The 27,732-nt window shown below is 63.1% G+C and overlaps 1 protein-coding gene across 20 annotated transcripts in view; it reads right to left on the bottom strand.

The window, feature by feature from the left end:
- Positions 1 to 27,732, bottom strand: part of NCOR2 (nuclear receptor corepressor 2) — a 216,405-nt gene that overhangs the window by 13,714 nt on the left and 174,959 nt on the right. For 13 of the 20 annotated variants that reach the window (XM_087423434.1, XM_087423447.1, XM_087423444.1 and 10 more), the window contains 17 exons: positions 21,743 to 21,863; positions 20,589 to 20,760; positions 16,213 to 16,374; positions 15,021 to 15,160; positions 14,232 to 14,334; positions 13,904 to 14,008; positions 13,515 to 13,618; positions 10,423 to 10,573; positions 7,421 to 7,561; positions 6,958 to 7,044; positions 6,047 to 6,342; positions 4,148 to 4,502; positions 2,802 to 3,023; positions 1,953 to 2,204; positions 1,037 to 1,186; positions 750 to 899; positions 450 to 660 (listed from right to left, as the gene is read on the bottom strand). In XM_087423434.1, the coding sequence (XP_087279560.1) occupies positions 450 to 660; positions 750 to 899; positions 1,037 to 1,186; positions 1,953 to 2,204; positions 2,802 to 3,023; positions 4,148 to 4,502; positions 6,047 to 6,342; positions 6,958 to 7,044; positions 7,421 to 7,561; positions 10,423 to 10,573; positions 13,515 to 13,618; positions 13,904 to 14,008; positions 14,232 to 14,334; positions 15,021 to 15,160; positions 16,213 to 16,374; positions 20,589 to 20,760; positions 21,743 to 21,863 (2,922 nt within the window). The remainder of the gene's footprint in view (positions 1 to 449; positions 661 to 749; positions 900 to 1,036; positions 1,187 to 1,952; positions 2,205 to 2,801; positions 3,024 to 4,147; positions 4,503 to 6,046; positions 6,343 to 6,957; positions 7,045 to 7,420; positions 7,562 to 10,422; positions 10,574 to 13,514; positions 13,619 to 13,903; positions 14,009 to 14,231; positions 14,335 to 15,020; positions 15,161 to 16,212; positions 16,375 to 20,588; positions 20,761 to 21,742; positions 21,864 to 27,732) is intronic. The other 7 variants (XM_087423446.1, XM_087423438.1, XM_087423441.1 and 4 more) reach the window with 2 other exon arrangements.

The raw sequence follows: 27,732 nt of genomic DNA on the forward strand, positions 1-27,732 counted from the left end.
ATCCATCTACTACCACCCACATATCCATCTACCTATTCACCTTTCATCCATCTACTTACCCACTCATAATCTATTTATCTACCCATCCATTCATTCATCTATCCACCTACCCATCTATTTAACCCAATCACCCATCCATAGACCTACTCACCCATCTACCCATCCATGTACCTCCCAACTACCTACCCACCCACCCATACATCCATCCTCTCATCTACTCATCCCTCCACCTTCGCACCAATCATCTATTCATCCATCCACCTGCCCACCTACCTTTTATCCATTTACCTACTCATCCATCTACCTACTCACCTACCCATCACTTACCCTCCCGTCTATCTCCCAGCCCATTGGTCCACTTGTGCATCCACCCACCCAAACGTCCATCCATCCACCAACCTGTAACCATTGACACCCACCCACCCACCTGTCCCCTCCCTTGTGCCAACCTGGCCCACCTCAGGACCGTGGGCGTGCTGGGCTCCCCAGAGGCGATGATGCCCTTCATGCTCGTGTTGTGTAGCACACTGGGTCTCTGCTGGATGGCGTCCTGGGTCCGGGGGGAGATGGGCGAGTGCTGGTGCAAGTGCGAGTGTGAGGCAGGGCGGCTGCTGCCCCCGCTCCCGCCACCACCGCTGCCGCTGCTGCTCTGCTCCGTACCTAGTGACAGGCTGTGGTGTCAGAGGGGGCAGTCCTCACGTGGCCCGTGAGGAACCCCGGGGCTCGGGGCAGGGTCTCCGATGTCCTACCGGGTCTCCAGATGGGCGCATGCTCCACCGTCGTGGTGGACGTGAGGATGGACTTCTCGCGCTCCCGTTCGCGCTCCCGATCTCGGTCTCGGTCCCGCTCCCTCTCGGCAGAGGATGCGGCAGTGGGTTTCGTCAAGTGAGTGGGACCTCCTGGAAACCAAGACGACTGTGACTCAGCCCCAGGGTTCAGGAAGGGCCGGGACTTGTCTTCTGGGGTGAAACAGAGGACGCAAGGCCACCTTCCTCAGACGCCAGGTCCTGACCCAGGCCGAGAGTGGGGCTGTTACCTGGGGAGAGCGGGGAGCTGCTGAGCCGGCTGCTGAAGTGCTGGGGAGTGGTGGGGAGGTAGGCAAGGCGGTCCATGGCGGTGGCGGGTGTGCCTGGTGTCGGGGGCACCAGCACGGGCAGGTGTGGCACTTGGGACAGGTCGATGATGCCTGCAGGAGGAGGCGGGGCCAGGCGGTGTAGCCACAGCAGGAGGAGAGGGGCTAGCTGCCCGCCAGCCAGACCGCCCCATCTGGGGGAGTACTGCACGCCCTCAGGAGCAGCAGCACGGCCAGGCGCTCCCTCCTTGCTCCAAGCACTGGCCCCGGGGGACCCTTTCCTGATTGCCAGGTTCTCAGGGTCCCACCTCCCTTTTGCTCCCGAGCCCTAGAAGTGGTCGTGTCCTGCGTCGGCACCCCTGCATACCTGGGGGCCTCTCTGCCGTGTCAGCCTCTGCCCCCTACAGTCGGTTCCCGCATTCAATCCCCACCATGCGAAATGCCCAGTGTGACCTGTTTTTCCAACTGGACCCTAACGAGTACTTGGTTGTTCCAGAAGGACATTCCAGATAGTGTAAGACCCTGTATACCAAGAGTCCACACAGGCACATGCACGCCCTCTGTGTATGCATCCAGGATGCACAGGCTATCGGATGCACACTCGTGCCCACAGCACACACAAACTCACGCTCCCAGGCCATGCAACTCTAACCCCCAGCCAGGCCAGTGTGCTCTCAGGGCGGTCATACCACCCGACCTCCAGGGTGCCCACACTCTAAACACCTCGGCGAGAACACGTGTGCACGCACGGCGTGTGCACGCATGGCGTGTGCGTGTCCTCTGCGCTCCAGAGCGAGCCCGGGCAGACCAGGAACGTGCCCAATCCCAGACGGAGGTGGTCTGCCCGCCCACTTGCCTGGAAGCACCCCACAGCACCCACCTCGCGGGCCAGCGGCGTAGTTGAGAGCCAGCGAGGACTCGCGGGGGGAGAGGCCGCGCAGCATGTCGGCCCGCTGGGCCATGGCGGTGGCCGCGTTGTGGTGCATCTGCTGCGAGGTGATGTAGTCGTTGATGATGGTCTGGCGGTTCTCCAGGGCCGCCGTGTCGGGGTAGCCGCGGATGAGGTAGGGCGGGTACAGGTGCGGGTAGGTGGGGTTGGGGGCCAGGTGCCGGGGCAGGTAATAGGCAGCGGCTGCCCGGAGAAGGGGAGCGAGGTCAGGCTGGCCCACGCGGGCCAGAGAACGTCACACCACCTGTCTCAGTGCCCCCCGCCCCACACCCTGACCGCTTCTCCCAAACACCCCACAAAACGGAACTTGGGCCTCGAAGTAGGAAACCCTTACTCCCCAGAACACGTGGGGGTGCCTCTTAGTGATAACGTTCTTTGCATTGAAGGTCTCCCAAACACACGGCGTCCAAAGTGTAGATCACTAAAGTACCTGGGGGCAGCCTTTTAAACAGATTTTCACGTCTGTTTGGGGAATGCTCACACTCGAGCCCTCATTCAATATATCTGCAATTTTAAAGGTAGCGATACCTCCCCGCAGGAAAAGAAAACCACCGAGAAACGTTTAACTCAGCACGTCCCTCAGGTTCCTAAGAGAAATCTGTTCTAACCTAGAATGTTCACTTGATTGCACTGTGGGGTCTCCCCACAGTGGGGCCTCAGTTTCCCCATCTAGCAGAGCCTACTTCATGCCCGAGGAGACCCCGGGTAGACACTGATGAAGCCCCACTGTGTGCACCATTTCCCGGTTGCTGTGGGGTTCCACGGGTCCCAGATAATCACCTGCATCCAGGGGGATCCCGCGGGGAATGGAGGTGGGGTCGAAGGCCAGCGGGATGGGGCCGCGGTACAGGTCCACACCACTCACGCCCCGGAGCAGGTGTTCGTAGGGCGAGATGGGGTGGGGGTGGTGCTCGGGCACAGCACTGTGCGGGGACTTGGCAATCTCGCGGGGTGTCGACGTCAGCTTTCGGTCCTGCGACACCTTGCTGGACGACAGGCTGCCTGCGGGGATGGGCCGAGCGGGGACAACGTCGGACCTCCGTGACACAGCTGCCCCAGCCCCAGCGCGGGGGCCGCCTGGCCAGTGTTCCCAGGAAGCCACTGAGGGTGGGATCTCAGGGATGCCGGGTCCAGGCCTCCATTCGCCCCCCATCTGCCTCTAGTTCATCTGTTCTTTCATTCACTCATTCACTCATTCATTCGCTTCTGCTTTTTTAGTTCTTTAAAAAAATTCATCCTTTCTTCCTTTCATTTGTTCCCTGTTTATTCACTCACCCGATGAACCAATCAACCAAAAAATATTTATGGAGTCTCTACTATATGCACTGATCTAAGGGCTGGGTCTACCCCCGTGAACAAAACAGACAACAATCCTGGCCCTGAGAAGCTGACATTTAATGCGGGAGACAGATGACAAACTAGTCATCAATTAAGAATTTCAGAGTAACAAATGCCCTGAAGAAAATCTTAAAATGTGGCAGAATGTGACCAGGACAGGGGTATCTGGTCATGACAAGCCTCCCCGAGGATGTGACATTGAACAGAGACCTGAAGGATGAAAAGAAACCAGGTAGGTAAAGACCTGAAAGGTGGGGGCATTTCAGGCAGAGGGGACAGCATGTGCAAAGGCCCTGAGCAAAGGCCGAGCTGAGTGTGGTCAAGGAACAGAGGCGGCGGCCCGTCCAGCTGAGCCTGGGCGGATAATGGAATCGGCAGCGAGATAGGGAGGTAGGCAGGGCCAGATGCTGCAGGCTCCCCAGGGCCATGGCCACAAAATAGATTTTTTTTTCCACGCGCAGTAGGAAGCCACTAGAAAGATGTAACCAGGAGAGCAGCACAATTTGATGTAAATTTTTCTAAAAAGTATTCTGTCTGCCGTTTGGGGAGCAGATTACAGCAGGCCAGGAGGGGAGTCGGGGAAGCTGGGGGGAAATTGTGGTGGTCCGGGAGGGGCAGGGAGAGGAGGGAATTCTGAGTGCAGTGTGGAAGCACAACCCACGGGTCCGGCAGATGGAATGGATGGGTGGCCTCAAGGATGCCCCTGTTTCCCAACCTGAGCTAAGAGCGGATGGAGAGTAAGGCCGTCTCCCGAGATGGGGTCCACCCTGTGCCCATGCCCCACGCACCCTCCTGCAGGCGTGGGGTGGGCTCCCTCGTGGTCACGGGCGAGCCGCGTGGCAGGTGGCCGGCGAAGGGTGCCCCGTGGTCCTCGTAGGTGAGGGGGCTCTGCCGCGGCTTGCCCAGCTCAGGCACGATGACGGGGGCCCCCCGGGTGATGGAGCCCCCCGAGGCGCCGACGGCCCCGGGCCGGCCCTTCAGGTTCTCCTCGTAGCAGGCGCGTTCCAGCGCCCGGGGGTCGGCCATCACGTCCAGGGGCAGCGCGGGCGGGAAGGTGCGGCCGGGGCTGCCGATGATGGAGCGCACGTCGTGCTTTTTGGAGCCGGCGGAGGCCGCGCCGGCATCGTACTTGAGCGGGGTGCCCTGGGGGGGAGGGGTGTGAGCACCTGCGTTACTCGCTGAGCCTCGGTTTCTCCGCTATAAAGTGGGGCGACATCGCACGCCTCAAGGGGCGGGGCCGCAGGGCTCCGCTAGGCCTACGGCGAGCTCACGGGTCACTGCCCGGCCATGGCCCGGCCTCTGGCCCTGCCCCACAGCCACCTGCAGCTGCAGAAGGGGGCCTAAAGTTCAGAGGTCAGCCCTTCCTGGAGCAAATGGGGGACCCTCTGTGGGCCCCTGGGGTTCGTGGAAAGAGACTCGACACCCCCACGTGGGCAAACACCTTCCTCCGGTCAGTCTGGGACCCTCTGCAGTCCACCCAAAGCCACGCCACGAAATCGGCAGCAAACCCCATCCAGCGCCTGAGGCTTAAGGCTCAGAGGTCGGGGCTGAGGCTTTGCTGCTCTCAGGCCAGAAAGGGCAGCGGAGGAAACAGGGTCACAGCTGAGGCCCTGGGAGAAGACCCGCCCCGCTCAGACACGGAAACACGGGGCACAGTGGGGCCCTGTGTCTCTACAAGGGACAGAACTCCACATTTACCCAGGAATGTTTTAACTACTTTCATGAGAAGAGGAAACGCCCTAATTTTAAAACAGAATATTCTAGAATCATTATGGCCTTGGATCCCCGGTAGACTCTTGCCAACGGCTCCACAAGTGCCCAGAGGCCAAGAGCCAAACCCGTCTCTGGCATTCAATGACCTTCCCAGTGCTTCTGCCTCCTCCCCAGGCGCCATGCACCTCTACCCACATGCGACCCCTCCTGGGACCCCCGCCCGGGATCCCCCCAGTCCTTCCACCTCACAGCCACGCCTCCCGGGGTGGCTCCTGCTCTCCTTCCTCGTTCCCATGAGGCCACCTCAGACCACGTGAGGGGACAGTGGCCCTCAGGAGGTTTCCACCGACCAGCTCCCCACACAGTTGGGGTTGACCTGCCCCTACCAGGCCCAGACCTCTTGTGGGGCTGGGGCCTTGGGGACTGCAACTTGCTGGTGGGAGAAGCGGACGCCAAGATGTCACTGATTTAGGGGCATCTGCATTTGAGACTCACAACTGCCATTTACTTGCTGTGTGACCCTGGGCAAGTCACTTAACCTCTCTGAACCTCAGTTTACTCACCAATAAGACAGGCACAACAAGAGCACTATTTCAGAGCACTGTCATGAGGGCTACACAGGTCATGATGCCCAGTCCTCAGGCAGTACCTGGACCACACTGAGGGTTCAGCCCACGGCAGCCACTTATTAATATGTTTAGCTCTGAGGCCTCAACAAGCTGCTTGGCCTCTCTGGGCCTCAGTTTCTCCACCTGAAGAACGGGGATAATGGGTATGAACCTCAGGACTGTAAGTACAATTAAACGAGGTCATGGATATAAGCCCTTAGCGTGGAACCTGGAACGTACGCGACGAACGCCCAGTAACCAGCGCCTGTGTGATCTTGGGCCTCAGTTTCCCCACTGGTAGAGGCCAGGGCAGTGCCCAACAGCGCCCGGCCCCCGTCCGATCTTGGCCCAGCCCCGCGCCCGCACCTGCGTGATGGAGCCCTCCTTGAGCGGCCGCGGGGCCAGGGGCAGCTCGGGCGTGCGCCGCAGCTCCTCGCGGGGGATCTCGTGGATGGAGCGGCCGGCCTCCTTCACCGTCGCCACCAGGCCCTCGTGGGCTGCCTTCAACTTCAGGGGGCCCAGGGCCTCCAGGGGCCGGGCCTTGTAGGCCTCGGCCAGGTCCCGCGGGGGCGGCGGGGGCGGGGGCGTGCTCTCACGCTTCAGGATCTTGGCATCGCGCCGCAGGTAGTCTTCCTGGGCCTCCACGTAGGACCGCGGGATCCCTGCCGGGGGAACGGGCGCCGACCTCGCATCCGCACCCACCTCAGCCATCCTAACCTGGGGCCTCCGCACCCACGGATTCTGGGGCCAGACACCTGGGTTCAATCCTCACTTGCTGTGTGACCCTGAGTACATGAGTCGCCCTCTCTGAGCCTCAGTGTCTTCATATACAAAAGGGAATACTAACTGAAACTTGTCGCCAAGTCACGGACACTCAGTGAGATAACGCGGGGCTCACAGCACCCAGCTCGCCACTGACCAGCCGAGAGAACCTGGGCGAGTTATCTGACCTCTGAACCCCCCTACCAGTTGTCCCTTCCTCACCAAGACCGTTCCACCAGATAACACAAGCAGTGCTTGGGTTAGCGCCAAGCACACAGTAGGTGCTCAATAAATGATCCCTACAAGGCAGAACGGGGATGGGTGGTACTTTCTTTCAAATAACTAAGAAATGCTCTTGCTCTGTGTTTCAACCGTGCGTGTCCCTGTTGTGCACACGCGTGTTACACGCCGTTCTGTGCACGTGTCCTGAGTTCCCGTGGCGCTCTGGGACGTCTCCCCCACGCCTGGACTGCGAGTGCACTGGGGGCGCCGCGGGGAGAGAGGGCGGGTGGTACCTTGCGTGATGGAGCCTCGGATGTGGTGCTGCTCCTTGAGGTGGTGGGGGCTGTGTCGCTCGGGTGGGATGGCGCGGCCCATGAGCCCTGGCGGAGGGCAAGAGCGTCACTGCGTGGGTCCCTGGGCCAGCCCTGGGCAGTGACGGGGCCAGGGCCCACAGCCACCCTCCTGGCAGTGGGTCCCTTCGGGCCCTGACAACAGTCCCCATGATGATACTGGTGGTGGCACAGGACCCAGCACGCAAGTGTCCCCTCTCTGGGGCCTGTGCTGCTTCCAGACTGAGCCTCAGAAAACCCCAGCCTCAGTTTCCCTCTCTGTGAAATAGGGAAACCACCACACCACCTCCCCCCAGGGGGTGCTGTCCACGGCCGTCACCCAGGGAGCAGGGACGCCCCAGGCAGGTCCTCGGCCCCCTCGCATTTCTGTGTCCACGGGAGCAGGGGGACTGGGCGGGGCACCCACCTTCGATACCGGTGGAGGAGACGGCCCTGCCGACGCGGCCCTCCATCATGTCGTAGGTGCGCTTCGTGGCAGCCGCCTCGTGGGGTGGTCCTGAGCTGCTCCTGCCGTCCTCCTTGGAGCACTGGGACACAGACATGCCACCTGGAAACCAGACCACGCTCCCGGTGAGGGGCTGGCCCCGGGGGCTGCGTGCGCGGGGCCCAGGACCGGCCACCTGGCCGGGACCAGCGACTGGAGCCAACAAGGGCTCGCATGCAGGCCCGGCACAGGAGCCCACTGATCCCGGCCGAGGGAACCTGTGGCCTGCGGTCCAGCCAGGCCTGACCACCAGCCCCCCAGCCAGTCTCTCAGCTGGCCTGGGGGACTGTCCCAGGGGACTGACACGGATGGGAGAGGCCGGCAAGGTTCCCCCACCTGAACCCCAACCCGCCAAGCTGTTGTTGATGAGTAAGCATGTGCCTCTGACCACACAAGGGAACGTGAGTCTGTGCACATACACCTACACGCCGGTGTGACACACTGATACGAGCATGTGCCCTCACACGCGTGTGAGCAAAGATGCACACACAGTGTGAACACGCTGGGTATGCATGACCATTGGTGTGTCAACGTGGGTCTCTGCGAGTGTGTACACATGCGTGAGTGTGTGTGCGCATGTGCGTGTGCCTATGTCCACATGCGTGTATACATACGTATGTGCACTACGACAAGGTGCCTGGGGAGAGTGTGTCTGGGGAGGGAGGGAGGGGACGAGGGGTATCGTGGTGGCAGAGGTGGCCTCGTCAAGCCAGGAGTCCGGAGGGCCAGCGACCGCAGGCTGGGCTCGCTGGCTGCCTGACAGGCCCCAGGGGGCAAAGGCTCCGTCTCGCCCGTCTGGCGGGGGCTCCTCGGGGCTCTCCCTCCCAGGGCGGCTGCGTCCAGGGGCATCAGCCCGGAGCCGTGGGCCTGCCCCCCGGAGATAACAGGGTCCCTCGCTCCCTGTACGTCACGGACCCTCAGAGCACCAGCCTGAACTCAGAGGCTGCCACCAGCAGCCTGCGGACGCGTCGTGTTGCTCTCTACAGATCTGCAAAATTAACTGCTGATGTTTCAGCACTGGAAGACTTCAGACAAAAATGGGGAGATGAGGTGTCTGGCCGGCAGGCTCACATTCACACAGGGCGACGTTCAGCTGCTGGGGGACACAGTGGCAGGTGCCCCCGGAGACGCGACAGTCGCTCTCAGGCTGCCACAGTTCTCCCTACTCCCTACTGCCCCACACCCACCGGCCAGCCGCCCTCATCAGTCATTTGGCCCAGGACGCACATGAGAAATTAAAAGCCCTGATTGAAACCCATTTTGCAGATGATAAACTTAACGCCTGCAGAGGCTCAAGAACTGGTCTGGGGCCCAAGGTGAGACTCCACCCAGTGCTCTCTCTGCCCACAACACCCCGACTGCTGGCCCCTCCATCAGCCCCTCCCAGGGCCCCTGCTGTCCCCCGGGCACTCAGCCGGGACCGAGGCTGGCCCCAAGATGCAGGTGATGGCCTGGCCCTGACTGTCCCCCACTTGGCAGCAGAGAGAGGCCTGTGCCTAAGCCACATGGTCCCCCTCCACTTCCAGGAACGAGGCGGGGGGGAGGGCAGGCGGGCACAGGCCGGGTGGATGCAGAGGAAAAAGCCGCTCGCTCGCCAGAAGAGAAGCAACCCAGGGTGCGGGTGCTGCCGGCCGCCGAGAGGGGCACCCATTAGCAGCTGTTACTGCACACCCCCGGGTGCCCAGGCTACCAGGAAATCACGTCCCAGCTCTTCACTCCCTTAACCCCTTCCATGCAGGGCTCCTCGGTGTGGAGCCCAGAGCCCAGGAAAGGAGAGGGTGGGGAGCACAGAAGCGGGGGCCTGGGGCGCAAGGCGGGTGGAGGGTCATTCTGGTCATCAGCCCTTCGTGGCCACCCACGTGGTCAACTAGACAGCACAGCATCTGCTGGAAGCATGCTGGGCTGGAGGCCTGGGGGTGTGGGCCTGGGCTTCTGCTCTCTGGGCCTCAGTTTCCCCACTGTGCTTCTAGCAAGGCTGGCCACAAGTCTGTTTCCTAAATCATAAAGAACCGGGCAGAAGTGGGAGGCAGCCAAGGCCAAGCCACACCTGCGGCTGCCTCACGTACCTGCAGGGACGGGGGGGTCACCACCTCTCTGACGGTGCCTCCCAGTGTCACCCAGCCCTGCCTCTCTCCCCTCGTCCCAGGCCTCCTCCTCTCGAGAGGCCGGAGGGCAGCCTGGACGTCACGTACATCAGCTTCATCTGGAAAATGGGAATCAAAGCCTCCACCCTGGCTCTCAATCACTCGAGGGTGACAGGAGGGCCACCAGCTCCCCCAGTCTTGTTTTCCAAAGACATCTGGCTGCCCTCTAACCCCGACCACATCTTTCTGGATCCTCCTCTCTTTTTTTTTGTGAGGAAGATCAGCCCTGAGCTAACATCTGTTGCCAATCCTCCTCTTTTTGCTGAGGAAGACCGGCCCTGAGCTAACATCCGTGCCCATCTTCCTCTACTTTATATGGGACGCCGCCACAGCATGGCCTGACAAGCAGTTCGTCGGTGCGCGCCTGGGATTCAAACCTGCGAACCCCGGGCCGCTGCAGCGGAGCGCGTGCACTTAACCGCTGCGCCACCGGGCCGGCCCCCTGGACCCTCCTCCTCTCTTGACTCCAGAAGCACCACAGCTGGGGTTTGGTGACGCGCCACAATGGATGGGCAGGCTTCCAGGACGCAAAATCAACAAGGCGACTTCCTATTTGCATCTCACGTGGGCGCCCCGGGAGCTCTCTGAGGGGGACCTCACCTGCTGTCCTCAGCCCCCGGCACACGGTCAGCTCCCAGTACATACCAAGTGACCGATGACCAACCTCCCTCCAGGCCCCCATCAGTTCTCTCAACTCCAGATTCTCCCCTGGGCATCAAAGATCCCCTCGAAGGGAAGGAGGTCCCGCCCATCCCTGAAGTGGCCCACGACACAACTCACCCTCATAGGACAGCACGTGGCCCTTCTTGCCCTCGTAGATGACATGGCCCTTGGGCAGGCCGTCCTCCCGGCTGCGCTCCAGGCGGCTTGGGCTGTCCTCGCCAAGGATCCTGGTGATGGTGCCCTTGTACAGGACGTCGGCCGGAGTGCCCTGGGGGCGCAGGGTAGGGGGGGTGAGCACCTAGCACACCGAGGCTGCGGACCCCTCACGCTCGCCAGACATGGCGTGGGCATGATCCAGCATGTGTACACATGTGCCCTCCAAATCCGCACAGGCACACGTGTTCAGTGCTGCATCCACCAATGCACATGTGTGCACACATGTGCTGCTTCAAAAGGAGAGGCACAGCCGCCAGAAAAGAACCACAGAGAACAAAACAACACCAGCAACGTTAACAGTAAGGAGCACTATTCAAGCGTCTACTACGTAACTGACACTATGCTGAGCACCTTTTATGTATCGACCCATTCAACCCTGGAGACGACCCCATGGCTGGCACTATTACTATGCCTATTTCAAATGGGGAAACTGAGGCACCGAGGGGTTAGGCGACTTCGCCCAGGATCACGTGGCTAATGGGGGCAGAGCTGGGACTGGAACGCAGGCAGCCTGGACCCGAGCCTGTGTTCCCACCTGTACCACCCGGTTTCACTCCCCAGAGCTGTGACGCTCAGTCAGCCAGTCAGCGGCGGGCACGCGGGATTTCCGCCTGTGCTGGGCCTGTGACTTCGGTGTGTCCTGCACTTTGGTTTCCCAAAACAGGATGGGGATCACACCAGGGCAGGACACCAGAACCCCTGGCTCCAACCCGGGGGTCTCAACCTCGGCACTGACATGAGGGGCCGGACGACCCTCCCTGGCGGGGGGCCGTCCTGGACGGCACAGGACATTTAGTGGCACCCCAGCCTCTACCCACTAGAGGCCAGCAGTGCGCTGTGCTTCCCCGAACCACGCCCCCAAGACATGACAGTCAACAAATGTCCTGAGACGCTGCCCAGGGTCCCCTGGGAGGCAAAATCGCTCAGTCAAGAACTACTGCCTTAGCAGGGTGAGCTCCCCGTGGGGGACGTATTCAAGCAGAGAGGAGACGGCCACTGGGCAGCATCCTGCCTGGGGCGCGTTCCCTGGGCCATGAACAGAGGACAGAAACCCAGCGAGGCTGGCGGCCCCTGAATGTCGGGACAGTATGTCCCAACTCCTGGGAACGGGAGATTCTCTGCCTGCGGCCTCTTCACGGCCCAGAGCCTGCAGCTATTGGGGCTGCCCAGCGATCTTCACCCTGAAGGTTGGCGGGAGCCCCTAGGACAGATGGCCGTGTCCCGTGAGCCTCCGGTGGGATGTGGGGTCTCTGCCTGCCGGCACCCACTGCGTTAATGGATGCCCGTGTGCGCCCGTGTGCGTGCCTGTGTGTGTGTGTGTGTGGTCACCGCATAGATTTCATCACCCCTGGGCCACGAGGCTATGGGAAAGTCTGGTGCTCACACATCTTGGCAGCTGCCACACTCTGCCAGCCACAAAGGGGTGTGAGTGACCAATGGCTCGGGTCACGGCCACCAGGAAACTGGGGCAGACAGGCTCAGGAATGTCAGATGTCAACCTTTAATCCCAAACGACTCCGTGAGAATGAAACTGCAAGGAATTCTTTTACCACCGGGGAAACTGAGTCAGCCCCCACTTCAGTGCATGTGTGGACTCGAGACTCTGTGCCCACGGCCTGGCTTTGCCCCATCCCTGCTCTCAGCACTCAGAGAAGCCGCCCTTGAAAGCTCACGATTTCAGAACCTTCAGGTTTTCGAGAAACATGGAGCCTGACGGGCCTCCTCTGCGGTGTGATCCGAGGCCGCCCGAGTCAGAAACACCTCACTGTGCAGCCTCAATTGTCACCACTACTGTGTTCGTGTGTGTCCCTATGAGTGTGTGTCTGTGTGCGTGCACGTCTGTGCGTGTACATCTGTGCATGCACACGTGTGTGCTCCGGCTCCCCATTCTAGAGCCAGACACAGCTAGGCACAAAACCCTCAGTCCCCTGCTTACTAGCTACATGGCCTTAGTTTTAATCTCTGAGCTTCAGTCTCATCTGTAAAATGGGCCAATAACACAGACGCTGCACCGATGTGAAGTGTCTTGTCTGTGGCGGGTGGAAGGGGAGGAAAAGAAAGCCCGGGCGCTCCGGACCCCAGGAGGTGGTGGGGCCACCCTCTGCGGCCAGAGAGGAGAGGGTTAAACGGGTCCCGGACGCACCGGGAGCCCCGACCTCGGTCAGGCAGAGAACCGAGCCCCATCCCTGACTCGGGGGGCATGCGGACGGCCCCTCTGCAGACCCCTGGATGGGCAGACTCGCTAGCCAATCCCAGCACCCCCCTCTGCGGAGCTGAAGGAGGCTGGCGCGCCTGACTCCAGCCCTTGGCCTGCCAACGCCACAGGGTCAAGGTTTGCACGCAAGGAAACCTCCCTCATCTGGGGCTCAAGTCACAGAAAGGGAGGGTCTGACAGCACGCGAGGAGCAGCGGCCAGGGCAGGCTCAGCTCAGGCGCAGAAGCGCCTGCCCACAGACCCCCTGAAGGCAGCCCGGGCTCGGTGGGGGGCAGGGGCGTGCGAACTCCCTCGCTGCTCCCACGACCTCGCTGACCTGAACGCCTCCTGCTCTCCTCTCCAGGTACCATGGCCCCCCTGCTGGTCCCTGCAATGCCACGGACCCTCCCACCTCTCGGCCTTTGCACATGCTGTTCCCTGGGCCCAAAATGCTGTTCCCTGAGATTCCTACAGGGCTCAGACCCCCGGGAGGTCTCCCCGACTCGCCTGTCTACACGGCCTCGGCAGCCCCAGGCATGCTCAGTCTCCGTATTTTACTCAATTGGAGGCACCAGATGCTCTGAACTCATCTCAGCTTCTAACTGTGTGCGTGCTATGGCCCGCTTCCTTTCGCTACCACGCCAGCTCCCTGGGGCCGCGAGCTGCTCTACTCAGCACTAAGCACTGGCTCCCAGTGGACAAGGTCCCCCACACGCCAGAGGGCCCGCTGCTCCGCCCACCGTCAGGGCCACAGCTGGAGGGGCACCCCGGTCCCTCCCGGCGCCCCCAGGACACCTACGTGGGTGATGGAGCCGCGGTAGGTGATGGGGCTCTCAGAAGGCACCCGCGTGCTGGGGATGCCCTTGGTGATGCTTCCTCCGGGCACCGAGCCCAGGGACGTCCCTGGAAGACACGAGACACGGGGGCTTACGCAGTGTCTGCAGCCCTTCCCCAGCCCCGGTCCCGAGAGCCAGCCGAATTGTGACCAGTGAGTCCCCGTTGGCGTCTCAACGCAGAGGCCCCGCCGCCCCTATATAGCGAGGTGGACAACCGCGGAGGGGGCTGCTGGACCTTCTCAGCAGGTTTTGGATAAAAGGTCCCGTTCCTGCTTTGACCCTCCAAGGAGTGGAGAGGCACCGCTGGGGACGGGGGCAGACTCCGGGCCTCCCGCCCACCCCGGGCCCTCACCTCTCAGCACGGATGTCTCCTGGGCCGCGGGCACCCCCAGGCTCTCCGGTGGCCCAGCCTGGCCCCGTGGGGACAGCTGCTCCTGCTTCACTCCGCTGAAGGGCGCTGGGGATGAGCGAGAGCGTGAGCCGCGCCACTGGGGCAGGGATGCACAGGGCTGCCCGCCCGCCCCCCAGGGCTCAGGCCCAGCCCTGCAAGGGGCTTCAGAGGGCCACTCTCCCTCGACATTTGGGCCGGAGTCCACGGGCCAAGCTGCCCTCCCTCAACCCCCAACACAGACAGAAGCAGCCAGGCTGGGTCATCCATGTGGGGGACCCCAGATCCTCACCTAGCTTCCTGGGGTCCACGGCGAGGGGCAGCCCCATGGTGACGGGGCCCACGGGGGCCTTGGCGTGCTCTGAGTACGGGACGTGGAGCTGCACAGACATTCCCTGTGGGGGCAGAGGTCGTGGGGTCACAGGGGCCCCCCGGTCCCTCCACCACACGCCCAGTCCAGTCAGAGCACCAGACTCCCCTACAAGGGCCTGAGGGGAAAGGAACCTTGAGATCACACGCAGGCCAGCGAGGCCTGGGGCTTGGGCCTCCGCCCTGCTGCCCCGCTGAGTGACTGTGGACAAGTCACTGATTTAAAGAGCCTTGGTCTCCTCACCCGCGAAGCGGCCACTGTCACCTGGCACGGTCTAAAGAGGATGGCCACGCCAGCGCTCTGGGCAAAGTGGACGCCTGGCCCTGCCCTGCACCGCACGGGGGCCGGTCAGGGAGGAGAGGGGCAGACGGCCACGGCCCTGGGCTCACCATGTGCCGGCTGCTGTGTGTCTAGTGCATTCGATCTGCCCTTTCACAGAGGGGAAACCGAAGCACAGAGAGGTAAGTAACTTGCCCAAGGCCACTCAGCCTGGCTGCAGAGCCCACGCTCTTGACTGCCCCACGGGGTGACCTCCCAAGGGCCCGAGTGCCTGGAGCAGGCTCCAGCCAGCGGGGACCCCAGCACTGCTGTGAATGGAGACAACCCCGCCCCCCCCAGACATCAGTGGTCCCAATGCCCCCACTTTGCAGATGGAAAGACAGAACCCCGAGAGAGGAAGGGGCTGCTCCCGGGGCCACCCTCCCGCCTCACCTGGGAGATGGCACCCATCTGCCTCTCGAGGACGCTGGGGTGCTTGGTGGAGGAGATGAGGGGCGGTGGGTTGGAGATGGCGGGAGGCCGGGGCAGCACGGGCCGAGCGCTGTCGTGGAGGCCCAGGGGCAGCGGGTGGCCTGTAAGGACACATGTCCGTCCATCACAGGGCCCCAGGAGTGGTCATGTCCCGCCGGACAGACCCCCGGGGCGCCCCCACCTCTCCCCAGGCCCGCCAGGGCATGCCCGTCCACACGTGCCCTTGCTGCCCCTCCTGTCTCTGTCTCTGTCCCGATGAGCCACCCGTGGCCTTGGTTCAGACACCACAACCCCAGGGCAGGCTCCCTCCGCCCGGGCCCCGGCACACCCTTAACTGGTGTCCCCATCCCCACTTTACTCCCTAATAGTCCATTCCCCTCACGAGAACCAAAGGGATCTTCCTGAAAAGTCTCCCCCTGTGGGAAACCTTCCACGGCCCCCCACTGCCCTTGGGGTCACGGCTTAACCCCCAACATGGCTTTCAGGTTCACTTGACCAGGCGCTCGCGGTCTCCCTAGGCCCACTGGGCACCAGGCTTCCGCCGTGGCAGCCTGATTCAGTTTCTCAAACGTCACCTCTTTCCTGCCTCTGGACCTTTGCACATGCTGTCCCTCTGCCTGGCATGTCTTTCCCTGTTCTTCTGCTGGCTCACGTGGCCCACTCATCCTGCAGGATCAGCTCGGCTTAGGGTGGCCTTTGCTGACACCACAGTCCATTCTCAGCCCCTGGCTAAGCCACTCCTATTGCTGGTGGTGCCCAGCCAGACTGGAGAACCCAGAAAGATTTCAACCCAGCCTGACTATCTGTCAACCAAAGCAGCCCCACCCCACCTCCCCGGGCTTTTCTCTCACCTGCCTGTTCTCTAGCTCTAAGTCACTGGTGGAAGACAGAGCTCCCACCCTAAGCCAGCCCCTCACCAGCTCAAGCACCTCCTATGGCTCCCTACTGCCAGTTGCTTTGATCCCAGTTCTGCAGATTTCTCAAATCTCAACGATCCCACCGAGCAGACCATCCCTCCCACTGGGTCCCATTAGACTCTAAGATCCTTTTGCACGCAGTTCTGAGCCAGTGCAAACAGTCGGTGCCCAATGACTGTGCACTGACTGACTCAGCATGGCAGCTGAGCAGCCCGCAATCAGGCCGAGCTACTCACCGGGTGGGGCGTAGGAGAAGGCCGAGGGGTCGGGGGCGTGCGGGGAGGCCTTGATCACCTCACGAGGGGGCACAGGGAAGGGCAGGCCCGACGTCCAGCACGGGGGCTCGGCGGGCAGCTTCTGGCCCTCAGCCGCAAAGGTCGGGAAGAACACGGGCTTCTCTGCCGAGGGGACGGGGAGGGGCGGTCAGCCATGCTTGGCCAGCCCGCGGGAACCCACAGCCCCACCGCCCCTGCTCAGACAGGCCTCCCCGTGCCCACAGAGCTGGCCTCGGGCAGGGGCGGGGTCTGTGATGGAAGCGCCCCCGGTCTGCGGGCTGGGCACCGCTTGGAGCCCCCTGACGATCTGCTCAGCACAGGTGTGTATCTTGGGGGGTGGGCTGGGGGCTCTCGGCGGCCCCTGGGATCCCAGGGAGCTTCTGAGTCCCGGCGCTGGAAACCCTGCAGACACTCGCCCAGCACCAGGCAAGCAAGGGGCCCCAGACGAGCTTTCAGACCAGGGGGACACGGCGGCACGGGGCCGCCACCCGATTTCGTTCACACACTTGCTCTGGGGCACGGTCACGTCCGCCCATCTATTTATTGTCCACGGCGCAGCTGAGCAATTGCAGCAGAGACCGTCTGCCCGAAAAGCCTGAACTGCTTACTATCTGGCCCCTTCTAGAAGCAGCCTGCTGCCCTCTACACAGTGACGGGGGTGGTCAGAGCCACGTGCCTGTTCTGGACTCTGGCTAAGAGTGCAGACGCTCGGGGTAACCACCACCAGGACGTCGGCCGGTCTGCTGAGCGCGGGCTGCGAGCAGGCCACTGTGCTGAACCCGGCGCCCGCGTAGACTCAACAGCCTCCTCGCCAGCTCGTAAGGAAGAGACTCAGACCACTGTACAGAGGGGGAAACTGAGGCACAGACTGGCCAAGTCAGGATCTGACCCCTTGACCTCCTGGCTGGTGCAGCTCAAACAACACGACAACAGTGGGGCCATCGCTGTCCCCAGGCCTCCGTGGGCGGCTCTCGTCTCAGTGCTCTGTGAGTGTGGACTCACTTATCCTCACGACACCCTGCAAGGGACCAGGATCGTCCCCCCTTCACAGGTGTGACAAGGGGCTCGGAGGGGCAAGTCACCCAGCCAAGGCCACAGCCGGCAAGAAGCGGAGGGAGCCTCAGGCCAGGTGGTCGGGCTGCAGACCGGACCTCGACCTTCGCTATGCACACTGCCCACAGGAGAGGAGCAACGACGGGCCCTGACTCTCAGGCCTGGGGATGGCCCGTGGACACGGCCAGACGCCCAGGGGCTCAGGTCTGCCTTCACGACGTCCTCTCGCTGGCTCTCACTCTGCTGAAATCTGTCCCAAGCTCTGAGCCTCTCCCTTGAGAATTGGCGTCAAGCTTGAGGACCGATCCATCCCAGGGGGAGGTAACTGACTGAGAAGTTGGGCCGGGGACGGGAAGGGCAGGCAGATGTCATCTCTTAGGCCACCTCCAGAGGACAGAGGGAGGTTCTGAAGGCCATGAAGGCGTGGTGGGAGCGTGCTGGCATCGATTAGTGATGCCTGCTGTGGGCACGGCAGGTGGGAGCAGAGACCCGTGTGCTGCTCATCTTCCATTTCTCTCCTTGAAGAGCTGGGGTTCCCCTAGAACTCGTGCCCTGGTGAAGTGGGTAGGGGCCACCACAGGAGGGGGTCACAGATGCGGGGAGTAACTCAGTGTGGGGATTCTCACGCTCAACCAGGCCCTAACGGAGGGGCCCACACAGGACCTGCCTGGGTCGGGAAATTCCACAAACACCCTGGACCTCGCTCGCCCAGCCACCCCATCCTGTGTGCGCCCTGGCTGCTTTGTGCAGGTCAGCTTTGGCTTCGGGGGGCGGGGGTGGAGTGGGGTGGCCTCCCTCCGGTGCTTGGAAGGGAAACTTGGGGCTGGGCCAGGCTGGGCAGGCGGCCGAGAGCCTGGAGAGACAACCTGTTCCTCCAGCTGGGCCCAGGGGAGCCCGAGGGACCAGCTTGGCTGAGCTGCTCCATGCCGGAGCCAGGCGGTGGGGAGGCTCCCGAGAGACCAGAGAGGGGGTGCTGGGTGTCAAGTGCCTGGGGCGCTGAGCAGCAGCCCAGACCTCCTGAGAAACCACGATGTGCTCAATGCCGGGTGCAGCGTCTCCCCTGGGGAGCGATTCCAGGAAACAGCATGGCCCTCCGCCATGCAAACTGGCCGAACGCCAGACCCGGAAACCACTGGCGGTGGCTCTCTTTCTCTAGGACAGGGCCTGAGACCCGCCCCAGCAGCCCCCGCTGGCCCCGTGTGGGGCCCGGCCGCCCAAGTGCAGCCCAGTCCTGCTCAGATCGGGCACCGGCCACAGCTGTCTGGCCCCTCACATCACTCTGCGGCTACCCGCCTGGGCTGGTGCCCCAGCCTGGAATGTCCTTCCAGAGCCAGACCCCCGTCCACACTGTGCTCTCGCCCAGCAAGCCCCGCCCCGCCGTGGGGCAGCCCGGGCCCAGCATGGGTGGCCGGTGGGGACCCGGGGGACGGCAGACATCCCACCCTCATCCCCACCCTCAGCCTCATCAGCAGCTCCCGCTGGCTCTGCCTCTGAAACAAACTCCTGATGCTCCCTGCCTCCCCACCTCCACGTCACCCGTGCAGGAGTCCAGGATGCCACCGTCGCTGCCCAGGAACAGCTCTGCAACTCCTGCTAGCCCTTTCTCCTCAACAGTGGTCAGAGAGAGACATCTTTCCAAAATATAGATCAGGTTACCCACTTATGCCCCCAACAGACACACTTAAAAGTCCTCCAGTGAAGGCTTCTGCTGCACCTGAGACAGAATCCCCACTGTACCGTGGCCCACCAGGCCCTACACGATCTGGTCCCTCATTTCCCTCTCCGACCTCCTATCCTCCGCCATCCCCAGCCACAATGAGCTCCTGACAGCTCCTCAAACACATCAAGCTTGTTCCCACCCCAGGGCCTTTGCACATGCTGCTCCCTCTGCCTGGAAGCCCTTCCCCAGACCTTCCCACGACTGACAGCTGCTGCTCTCCACAGAGACCCCTCCCCGAGCCCTTCATCGCTCACCCCGTTTTGTTTCTTTCCCTGCATGAACTAAAGTCACCTTGCTTCCTCACGTGTGCCCTGGCTTAACATCCTTCTCACTCACAAAAACAGCGGCTCCTCAGAGCGGGGACTTGACCCCGCTCCCCGCTGAATCCTCACTGCCTCACCCAGTGCTTGGCCATGGTCGGTGTTCAACACCGTCCCGGCCCAGCAGCCACACGGTGGCCTGTGTGCCGGCCAGGATGTGCACCTGCCCGTGCTCGTGGTGTCTGAGACTTCCTGTGGCAAGTGAAGGCAGGCAGTGCGGCCGACTGGACGGGGAGTGTCTGGCGGGCCCGTGTCACTTGTGGGAAGCGTGGCGCCGTCCTCCTTCAGGGACAGCCCTGCTCTTTGTCCTGAGGCGGTCATGCAGCCCCGCCCGCAGGGAGGCCCCCGGCCGAGGGCCAGCCGGCTTTCCAGGGACGCTGCACAGGAGGCGGTGGGGGTGGGCGCAGGCGGATGGCCTCAGCCCGCCCCTGGCTGCCCGGGTCAGGAGGGTGGCCTCAGGGCCCCTGCTCTCAGACCCCGAGTGCAGAGGGCAGGAGCCCAGGCTGGCCCAGCGCGGGAGAACCCTGGGGGACCGGCCCCTGAGGCCTGCGACGTGCCCCCTGTGTGGCAGGCTGCCCTTTGGGGACCCAGGCCCAGAACTTCTTGGGTCCAGTGGGGAGTGGGGCAGAGACAGAAGCTCCAGAGAACAAGAAGCCACGCCCCACCAGTCCTGACCTTGAGCTTCACGTGGCAACAATAAAGCACGTGCCATGGCCGCAACACAGCTGCCCGGGGAATCACCCCGCTGGCTCCCCGGCAAACCCAGTGACCTCGGCCTGGACGAAGGTCAGGAGAGAGCTGCAGGGGGCGGCACTTCCTGCCCAGGCCCCAGAGTTGCTGCCAGCTGGGCAGTGAACCTCATCCATGGTTCTAGAAGCTCATGTGTGGATTGAATCACACGAACCGAGGCTGAGCCATAGGCAAGATGTTTTTGTGCGTGTACAACGCTTTTGAAAATTTGGAAAAGTTGCCGATGTTGAGAAACTAGATTTCACGTGAAGAGAGGATTTCCGGCTTCTCCGGAAGAGAACCCCAGGCCTGTAGTGCCACATGTCCACTTAGAAAGAACACGAGTTCTCCCATTTGCCATAGTCCCCACCACTCCCTGCTGCCTCACCCCCACTGTTTTACTCACTGTGGCCTGCCCTGCACACAGGCTTCGAGTTTGCAGCAGCTGCTCTAGACACACAGACGTCCCGTCCCCGCCCGCCGGCTCCCCGCTCTCAGCCGCGGCCCACACTTACCCTCCTTTTCGGCAGGGGGCACGGGGCTCCTGCTTTTGCCTCGAGGGCTGTTGCTGGGCTGCTGAGGGGCGTCGCTCTCGGGCTGCAGGTGCGGCGGCGGCGGCTGGGCGGGGGCGGCTGGCTTAGCGGGAGCCACGTCCTCTCGGGGGGGCTCATGGGCTTTGGTGAGCTGCTGAGGGAAGCGGGGAGAATCGCGCACCTTTACGGGCCATCACGGGTGACAGAAGTCAGAGAAGGCCATCCAGGCCCCCTGCGTGTGACCACCTGGAAACCGAGGCCCAGAGAGGCAGCAACACGCCCAAGGGCACACGGCCTGAGGGTCAGGAGGGTGGGTCTTTGCACAAGCGTGCGGGGTGTGCCCGCCCTCCCAGGGTGCCCGCTGCCTGGCAGTGGACGGGAGGGAACTCCTCCCCTGTACCCCAAGCCTCTCTGGGTCCCAGAGAGACCGGGACTGACACACGGGACTGCGCTGGCCCCGGGAGCGGGTGGCACAGCCTGGCACACCCCGTGCCCCTCACTCAGAGGCCGCGGGCAGTTCTGAGTCTTCTAGCCACAGCCCCAGCTGCGTGTGGGCAGCCCAGGCCCCCTCCCGGGAGAAGGACAGCTCGGTAGCAGCTGTGCCACCACGAGGGGCACCTCCAAGGGGCCCCCTGCTCGGGCCTCCACAATCTTCCGGGGGCCCTCCCCAGAGGGATTCTATTCTTCGGGGGGCCCTTCCCATAGAGATTCGATACAACTGGGGGGTCCCACTCTTCTCTCTGAGGTGCTGACAGCCGAGAGACCCCCTACTCCCACAGCCTCGTGCCTGGTCTGGGGGGATTCTGGAGAACCCTCGAAGGCGGGGGCAGGGGAGCAGAGGAGAGGCTCCAAGGGCACGAGGAGGGGACCGGCAGGCCGCGCCCGCCTCCCCCAGAGCCCCACCGCAGCCTGCCCCCCCCCCCGCTCCCCGGCTGTTCCCGCCTCATCTCCCCGGGGAATCTTCCAGGAAACGGGAGGCGCCGGGAAGAGCCAGCGCGGCTGCAGGTGCAGGCCCTACCCACCCCGAGGGGGGCCCGCAGCGCGCGGCCTCAGCTCCTGTCCCCCAGCAGGAAGGGGGGGCGGGGGCGCGGCCTGGCTCGGCAGGCGTCCTGGGGCCCGGGGACCCGGGCACTCACGATCGGGGGGATGGCGGCCGCCCGCTGCTTCAGCTGTTTCAGGTCCAGCGGCTTCTGGGGGGAGGCGCTGGCTCTGGCGTCGCCGGTCGGCGTGAGGAGGCTGGGCCGCGGCGACAGCAGCCTGAGGGGGAGAGGCGTCAGGCCGCGGGCTCACAGCTGGCCGCGGGGCGGGGAGGTGCACGTCCAGGGGCGCCCGGCCGAGTGGGTGGGAGCGGGGCAGGGGGTCCTCCCTCCAGCCCCAGCACAGCGGTCCCGGTGGGATCAAACAGCCCCCCGAGACCGCCCAAAGCAAGGAAAGTCCCAGAGAACCCAGACCAGGGCCCACACCCCACACGGCCCCTCAGAAGCTGCTGGAAAGCAGAAGAATCCAGCAGATTAAGGCTCAGGGAGCTTAAGAGATTCCGGGAGATTATTCATCACCCCAACATGAGAGGCTCGGGCGCCGGGGGGGGTCGTGGGCACGGAATTGAGTCGACCTCGCTTACTGGAGACGGGAGTCGGGGCGCCCACCTGCTCACCCAGAACGCCCCGCTCCCCGGAATCTCGCCCGCCCCGGGCGTGCGCCGTGCGTGGGGGGCCAGTCAGCGCGCCCCTCGCCGCCCCCGGGGCTGCCGGCCCCTGCCCAGCTCTCAGCTCCCTCCTGCAAGCTGCCCTCGCGAGCACACGGCAGGCCCAGCGCTGCGCATGGGGCGCGCGGGGGAGCCCCAGACGCCGCGTCTGCGCGCAGCCACCGGAGCCGGCCAGATGACCAGGCAGCGCGTGAGGGCCTCGGCCCAGGCAAAACGAAGGCGGGTCCCCAAAGCCAGAGGGTCCTGGCAGCACAGCCCCTACTGTGCGCCGTGACCAGACCAGCTGATGCCACAAGCCACAAGCTGATGCCGAAGCCAAGTAGCCACGGCCACTGCCTTCGAGGTGAGGCCGGAGACAACCAGGACGGGCTCCTGCCGCCCAGTGCCCAGCAGCTGGCACCAGACCCCCAGCGCAGAGCAGGGCCCAGCTCCTTCCTGCAGACGGAGTGGGCGGACGAGGGACGTGTGGCCCAGGTGCCCTCTGCTCCCTGCGGTGGCAGGACCACGGCCCGTGACAGGCCAGTCCCGAGGGCACCAGCCTCCTGCCTGCATCTGCCACACGCTCGGCCGAGCAGCGACACGCGGTGACCCCTGCTGGGGCTGCCCACGGCGGGCGAGGGATCGCACACAGAGGACGGGCGTCCTGACCTCTCCAGGCTCACTGCCACCGTCCTCCCCACCTGCTCCCCCTCCCTCGCCCTCTCCAGATCCCGCTCGCACTCCGAGGACCACCCAAGGCTGCTCCCTTCCCTGCTTCCCCGGACCCAGCCCCGCATCACCCACCACTCTCGGGCCAGGCACCCCGACCAGGTCCAAGCACCAATGTCTTCAGAGTCGCCACATCCCCCTCCTCCGGCTTCAACTGCCCCCACACCCAGCTGCCCCTCCCCTCATGGCGACTTCCCGTTGTCCGTTTAAACCAGCGCGTTTGTAAACTTGAATTTAAAAATGACTATATGGCCTCCACCTTGGAAGGCAGCGTGGCAGCTCCTTAAGAGGCGCATCACAGCACCAGCACACGACCTGGCTATTCCACTGCGGGGGCGTGCCCAGGAGAACTGACGACGCGTCCACACCCAGACTCGTTCACGAAGGATCACAGCAGCTCTGGTCACAACCGCCAAACGGTGGAGACGACCCCAGTGTCCCAAAACGGAAGAACGGAGAAACAAAATGAGGTCCGTTTATACAGTGGAATACGACTGAGCTGTGAAAAAGGAATGAAGCACTGACACCTGCTACACTGTGGATAGACCTCAAAAATATGATGCTGAGTGAGAGAAGCCAGACACAGAAGGCCACATAGTGTATGATTCCACTGATACAAAATGTCCGGAACAGGGAAATCCACAGAGACAGAAGGCAGATGAGCAGTTGTGGGTCTGTGGGGAGTGAGGGGTGACTGCTGATGGGTGTGGGGTTTCTTTTTGGGCTCATGAAAATGTTCTGGAATTAAATAGTGGTGACAACCACACAACTCTGTGAATATACTAACAACCACTGAACTGTACAGTCCATGGCTGAATTGTACGGTCTGTGAAGTACATCTCAACAAAGCTGTTACAAGAAAAAAAAATAAGGAATATACTGTGTGCTAGCCACGAAATCAAGGGTTTGACAGATTAACTGTATTGTGTGTACCAACAATAAAATAATGATGTTAAATTATTATTTGTTGTGTAAAAATATAAAATACTTTGATACAAATTTTAAAGTTAAAAACAAATTCTTGTGTCTGTGTAAATATGATCTTGTAGAGACACAAATATGTTTTCAGAACACACACAAAGCAGTGTCCGTGTCCCTCTGTCACTGAACTAGTCTCAGGCCCCTGACCTGCCTTGTCTCTCGGTGGCTCCGCACCCAGGCAGGGGCAGCAGGCTGGAAGGGAGCAGGGACAGGCACCAGTGGGGCGACGCGCACGGAGGCCCAGACCCCTCTTTCCTGAGACCCCCTCCCAGAGTGAGGCAGGCCCTCAGCGGGGACTGGGGCCACACGCACAGCACTTTACAGTTTACAAGAGGTCTCCGGATGCCAGCCCAACCTCTCACTGAAACAAGAGCCGCATCCAAGAACAAGGGTCTAGGTTTGGACCCTCGACAAGCCTGAGGGTCCTGAGCCCTGGAGGGGAGCGGGAAGATGCTTGGCGCTCACGCGGCCCCCGGGCTCCCCTCGTCCCAGCAACCGCAGTGGACACGTGCCTCCGGGAGCCCTCCTCACAGCCCGCCAGCCCTCCGTTCTCTCTCCTTTGTTTCCTTGGCAGACAGCAGCTTCTACTCTCCTCTCTGGAAGCCCTGCAGGGTGGGGGCTCTCGGAGCCTGGCACGGTGCGTGACCGGGAGGGGCAGGCGGGGACGCCAGCAGCACGGCTGGGAGCAGCCAGGGCCCTGCCTCGCCCTCCCAACCCTGTGGTTCAGGGCTCGGGCTCCCAGTTCAAATCCCACCTTCAGCCGCGCCACTTAACCAACTGTGCCTCAGTTTCCCCATCTGTAAAATGGGTATAGGAACAACTGCGCCCCCCCAAGGGCTGCTCTGTGGGTGTTGATGGGGGTTGGGCCACCTTCCTGTGACTACAGTTCTTCTTCCCTGGAGGGCCAGGGCTAGGGGAGAAGACGGAACAAAAGGGACTGGGGGCACGCTGGCCTGTGACAGTGCCCCCTCTCTGCCGAGCCCCCACCTCGGCGTCCCCATTCTTACGGGGCTGGGATCATCCTTGCCACCAAGCTGGGGTGGGGAGGGCAAGGGAAGGCTGGCTCACGAACAGCGTCCATACAGACCCGGTCACGTCGCTCCCCTGAGCCCCCGGGATAAAACCCTGACTCCTCACCCCGCCCACAGGGCCCCTGCCCACCTCTGTGACCTCCTCTCCCCCTCACTTGCTCCACTCCCTGCCACAGGCCTCTGCCATCTACTGAACATAAGCTCATGCAGCCACAGGGCCTTTGCACTGGCTGTTCTCTTTGCTGCCTGTCCCTTCCACACCTCACACTACCGGCTCTGACCATCCTTCAATGGACAGGCCTTCCTGACTGCTCCGTCCCCTCCCCACGTCGTTCCATCGTCCACACGAGCAGTTGCGTTACTCCTTCACTGTCTCAGTTTCACACTAGCCCCTCTCACTAGAATGTAAGTGCCCTGGAGTCAGGGCCTCGGCTGTCCTCTCCCAGAGTCCCTCACACTGCTGCCAGTCAGTCACTTACAGGAGAAAGAAATAAAGGAGAAACTGCTGTTACTAGTCTTCCAAAACTCCAGGAGCTCAGCAGAAGCCACACCCCGGCCCCCTCCTGGAGTGGCCCCTGGGGTTCCTGAAGCAGTGCCCTCGCCCAAGGGACGGCAGCGCACTTCTCACTGAGCACTCCCGTGGGCCTGGCACCAGGCTGGCAGCCTCCGGCTCGTGACTCCATCATTGCCACAGGGAGCCCTCAGCAGGGACCCCCACACCCGTCTCATAGACGAGAACACGGAGCCGGGGAAGGGACCCTCTGAAGGCTGGCCCTGCCGCAGAGCGCCCGGGCACCGCCTCCGGGAACCGGAACGGGGCGGGCGGGCGAGCTCGAGGCTCTGCAATCCCAGCACCATCTCTGGTCGTCGTCCAACCAAGCTCCCGGCCGCGCGGCCGGGCGGAGAGCAAAGCAGAACGCGCCTGTCTCTCCCAAGTCGTCCGGCCGGGCGCCAGGACGAGACGCACCTCGTGTGGCTCCAGGGACGCCCAGTGCACTGCGCCGGGGCTGCCAGGCGGGAAGGAGGGCGGTGGGCAGGCGGCCAGGCCCCAGGGTCGTCCAGGGGGCCCCCCCGCCTGCCCGCCCTTCCAGAAGGCCCCGGCTGCCAGCGCGAGCTCTGACGCATCTCGCCTGCGTCCTCGGCGCCCGCCTGGCCCTGCAGGGCTGCGGCCGGGGAAGGGAGGGTGGCCGCCCGCCAGCCAGGAAGAGGTCAGCAGGCTGGCCCGGGGCCAGCCTCCCCCCGAGGGCGGGACACCGACCTCGGTCACACAGGGCGTGATAAACCAGGTGTCCTGACTCCCAGCCCCGGGCTCCCGCTCCCCCGCTCCCCAGGGATCGAATGCTGGACGTTCAGGCAGGAGTGGACGGAAGCCAGGCCCGGCTGGCGGAGGGAAGGACACGTCCCCGGCTGGGGCTGTGGGGGGGCGGCAGAGGCTGACAGCAGCCTGCAGGGCTGCGGGCCTGGCCCGAGGGGTCCGGCGGGGCTGACGGGATCCGGGCAACCCTCCCGCTCTCCGGCCTGGGCAGGCCGTGTGTACCCAAAACACAGGCTCCGGGAGGCCGCTTCCCGGCGTGGCTGCCCCATGAGCTCAGCACCCTTCCCGCTGAGAGCAGAAACACGAGTCTCCATGACTCTGTCCCCGCGGCCAGCAGGAGCGGGGCGGGGACCCTCCCGCCCTGACCCCGTTACCCAGGCACAGAGAGCCAGTGCAGCCGCCAGACCCTGGCCCAGGGCCTCCCCGGCAGACCGAGCCGCCGTGAGCACTGTTTGCAGAGCTGCGCCTGTCGGGCAAGAAGCTGAGGGATTCTGCGCCCTCCGAAACCTGCTGGCCGGGCCTTTGCTTACCACAGGGCCCCCACCAAACCATCTGTCCCTCACACATGGGGTGAGGCTCCTGCCAGCAGTGGCCCCGGGGCCCGGACACAGGACACAGAGGACGGGACGATATGGCTTTTGTGGGAGATATGGAGACCCGGAGAGCTCTGAATGGATCTGATTTTCATACGAAATGTTCTAGAACTTGCCATCTTAACGTGCCCCAAGGTGAATCACGGGGCAGAGGAAACGAGTGAACGCATCGGATTTGAGAGTCAGATTTTCCTCCCTCTGGCTCTGCCCAGAACTTTTCCAAGAGACGTGAGCGGAGAGAAAACAGACCGCACTGTTTTCAGTCAAAATAAAAGTGACCTGCCTGCCTCACTAGAGAACAATTCCTCCCGAGCCGCCAGATGCGCGGGGAGCAGGTCCCCACACCTCTGCCCGGCCGCCGCCCTCGGCCCGCCCCGGGCGAGGAGCCCCCTGGGCTGGACGTGGTATAATCCAGGGGTCCCAGGGCTGGGGGGACAGGCGCCCCGTGCCAGGGGCGAGGACAGAGGTGAGAAAGGGAGGAACACATTCAGACAGCAGACCCAAAGGATGGCACAGGGCCCGTCAGGCCACCCACCCCCACGGGGCACACATCTCTGTGAGGAGAACTCGCTCCTGCTACTGCCATTCCCACAGCTCTGGCGGAGAGGGGCCCGGACCACCAGGCCAGGGCGCCCCAAGTTCCGAGCCCGGACCCCGGGGGATGGGAGAGGAGCCACCAACTGTCTCGGGGGTCTGCTGTTTCCCCCACCTCCACCGCCTCTGGCCCCAGGCAGACTCTCAGCACCATCCACCCAGATGACAGCAGCTGCCCTCTGACCTGTCTCCCTGTGCC

Source organism: Ceratotherium simum, chromosome 35, assembly GCF_057802395.1.
Source record: "Ceratotherium simum simum isolate JZ-2026a chromosome 35, ASM5780239v1, whole genome shotgun sequence".
NCBI classification, from domain to species: Eukaryota; Metazoa; Chordata; class Mammalia; order Perissodactyla; family Rhinocerotidae; genus Ceratotherium; species Ceratotherium simum.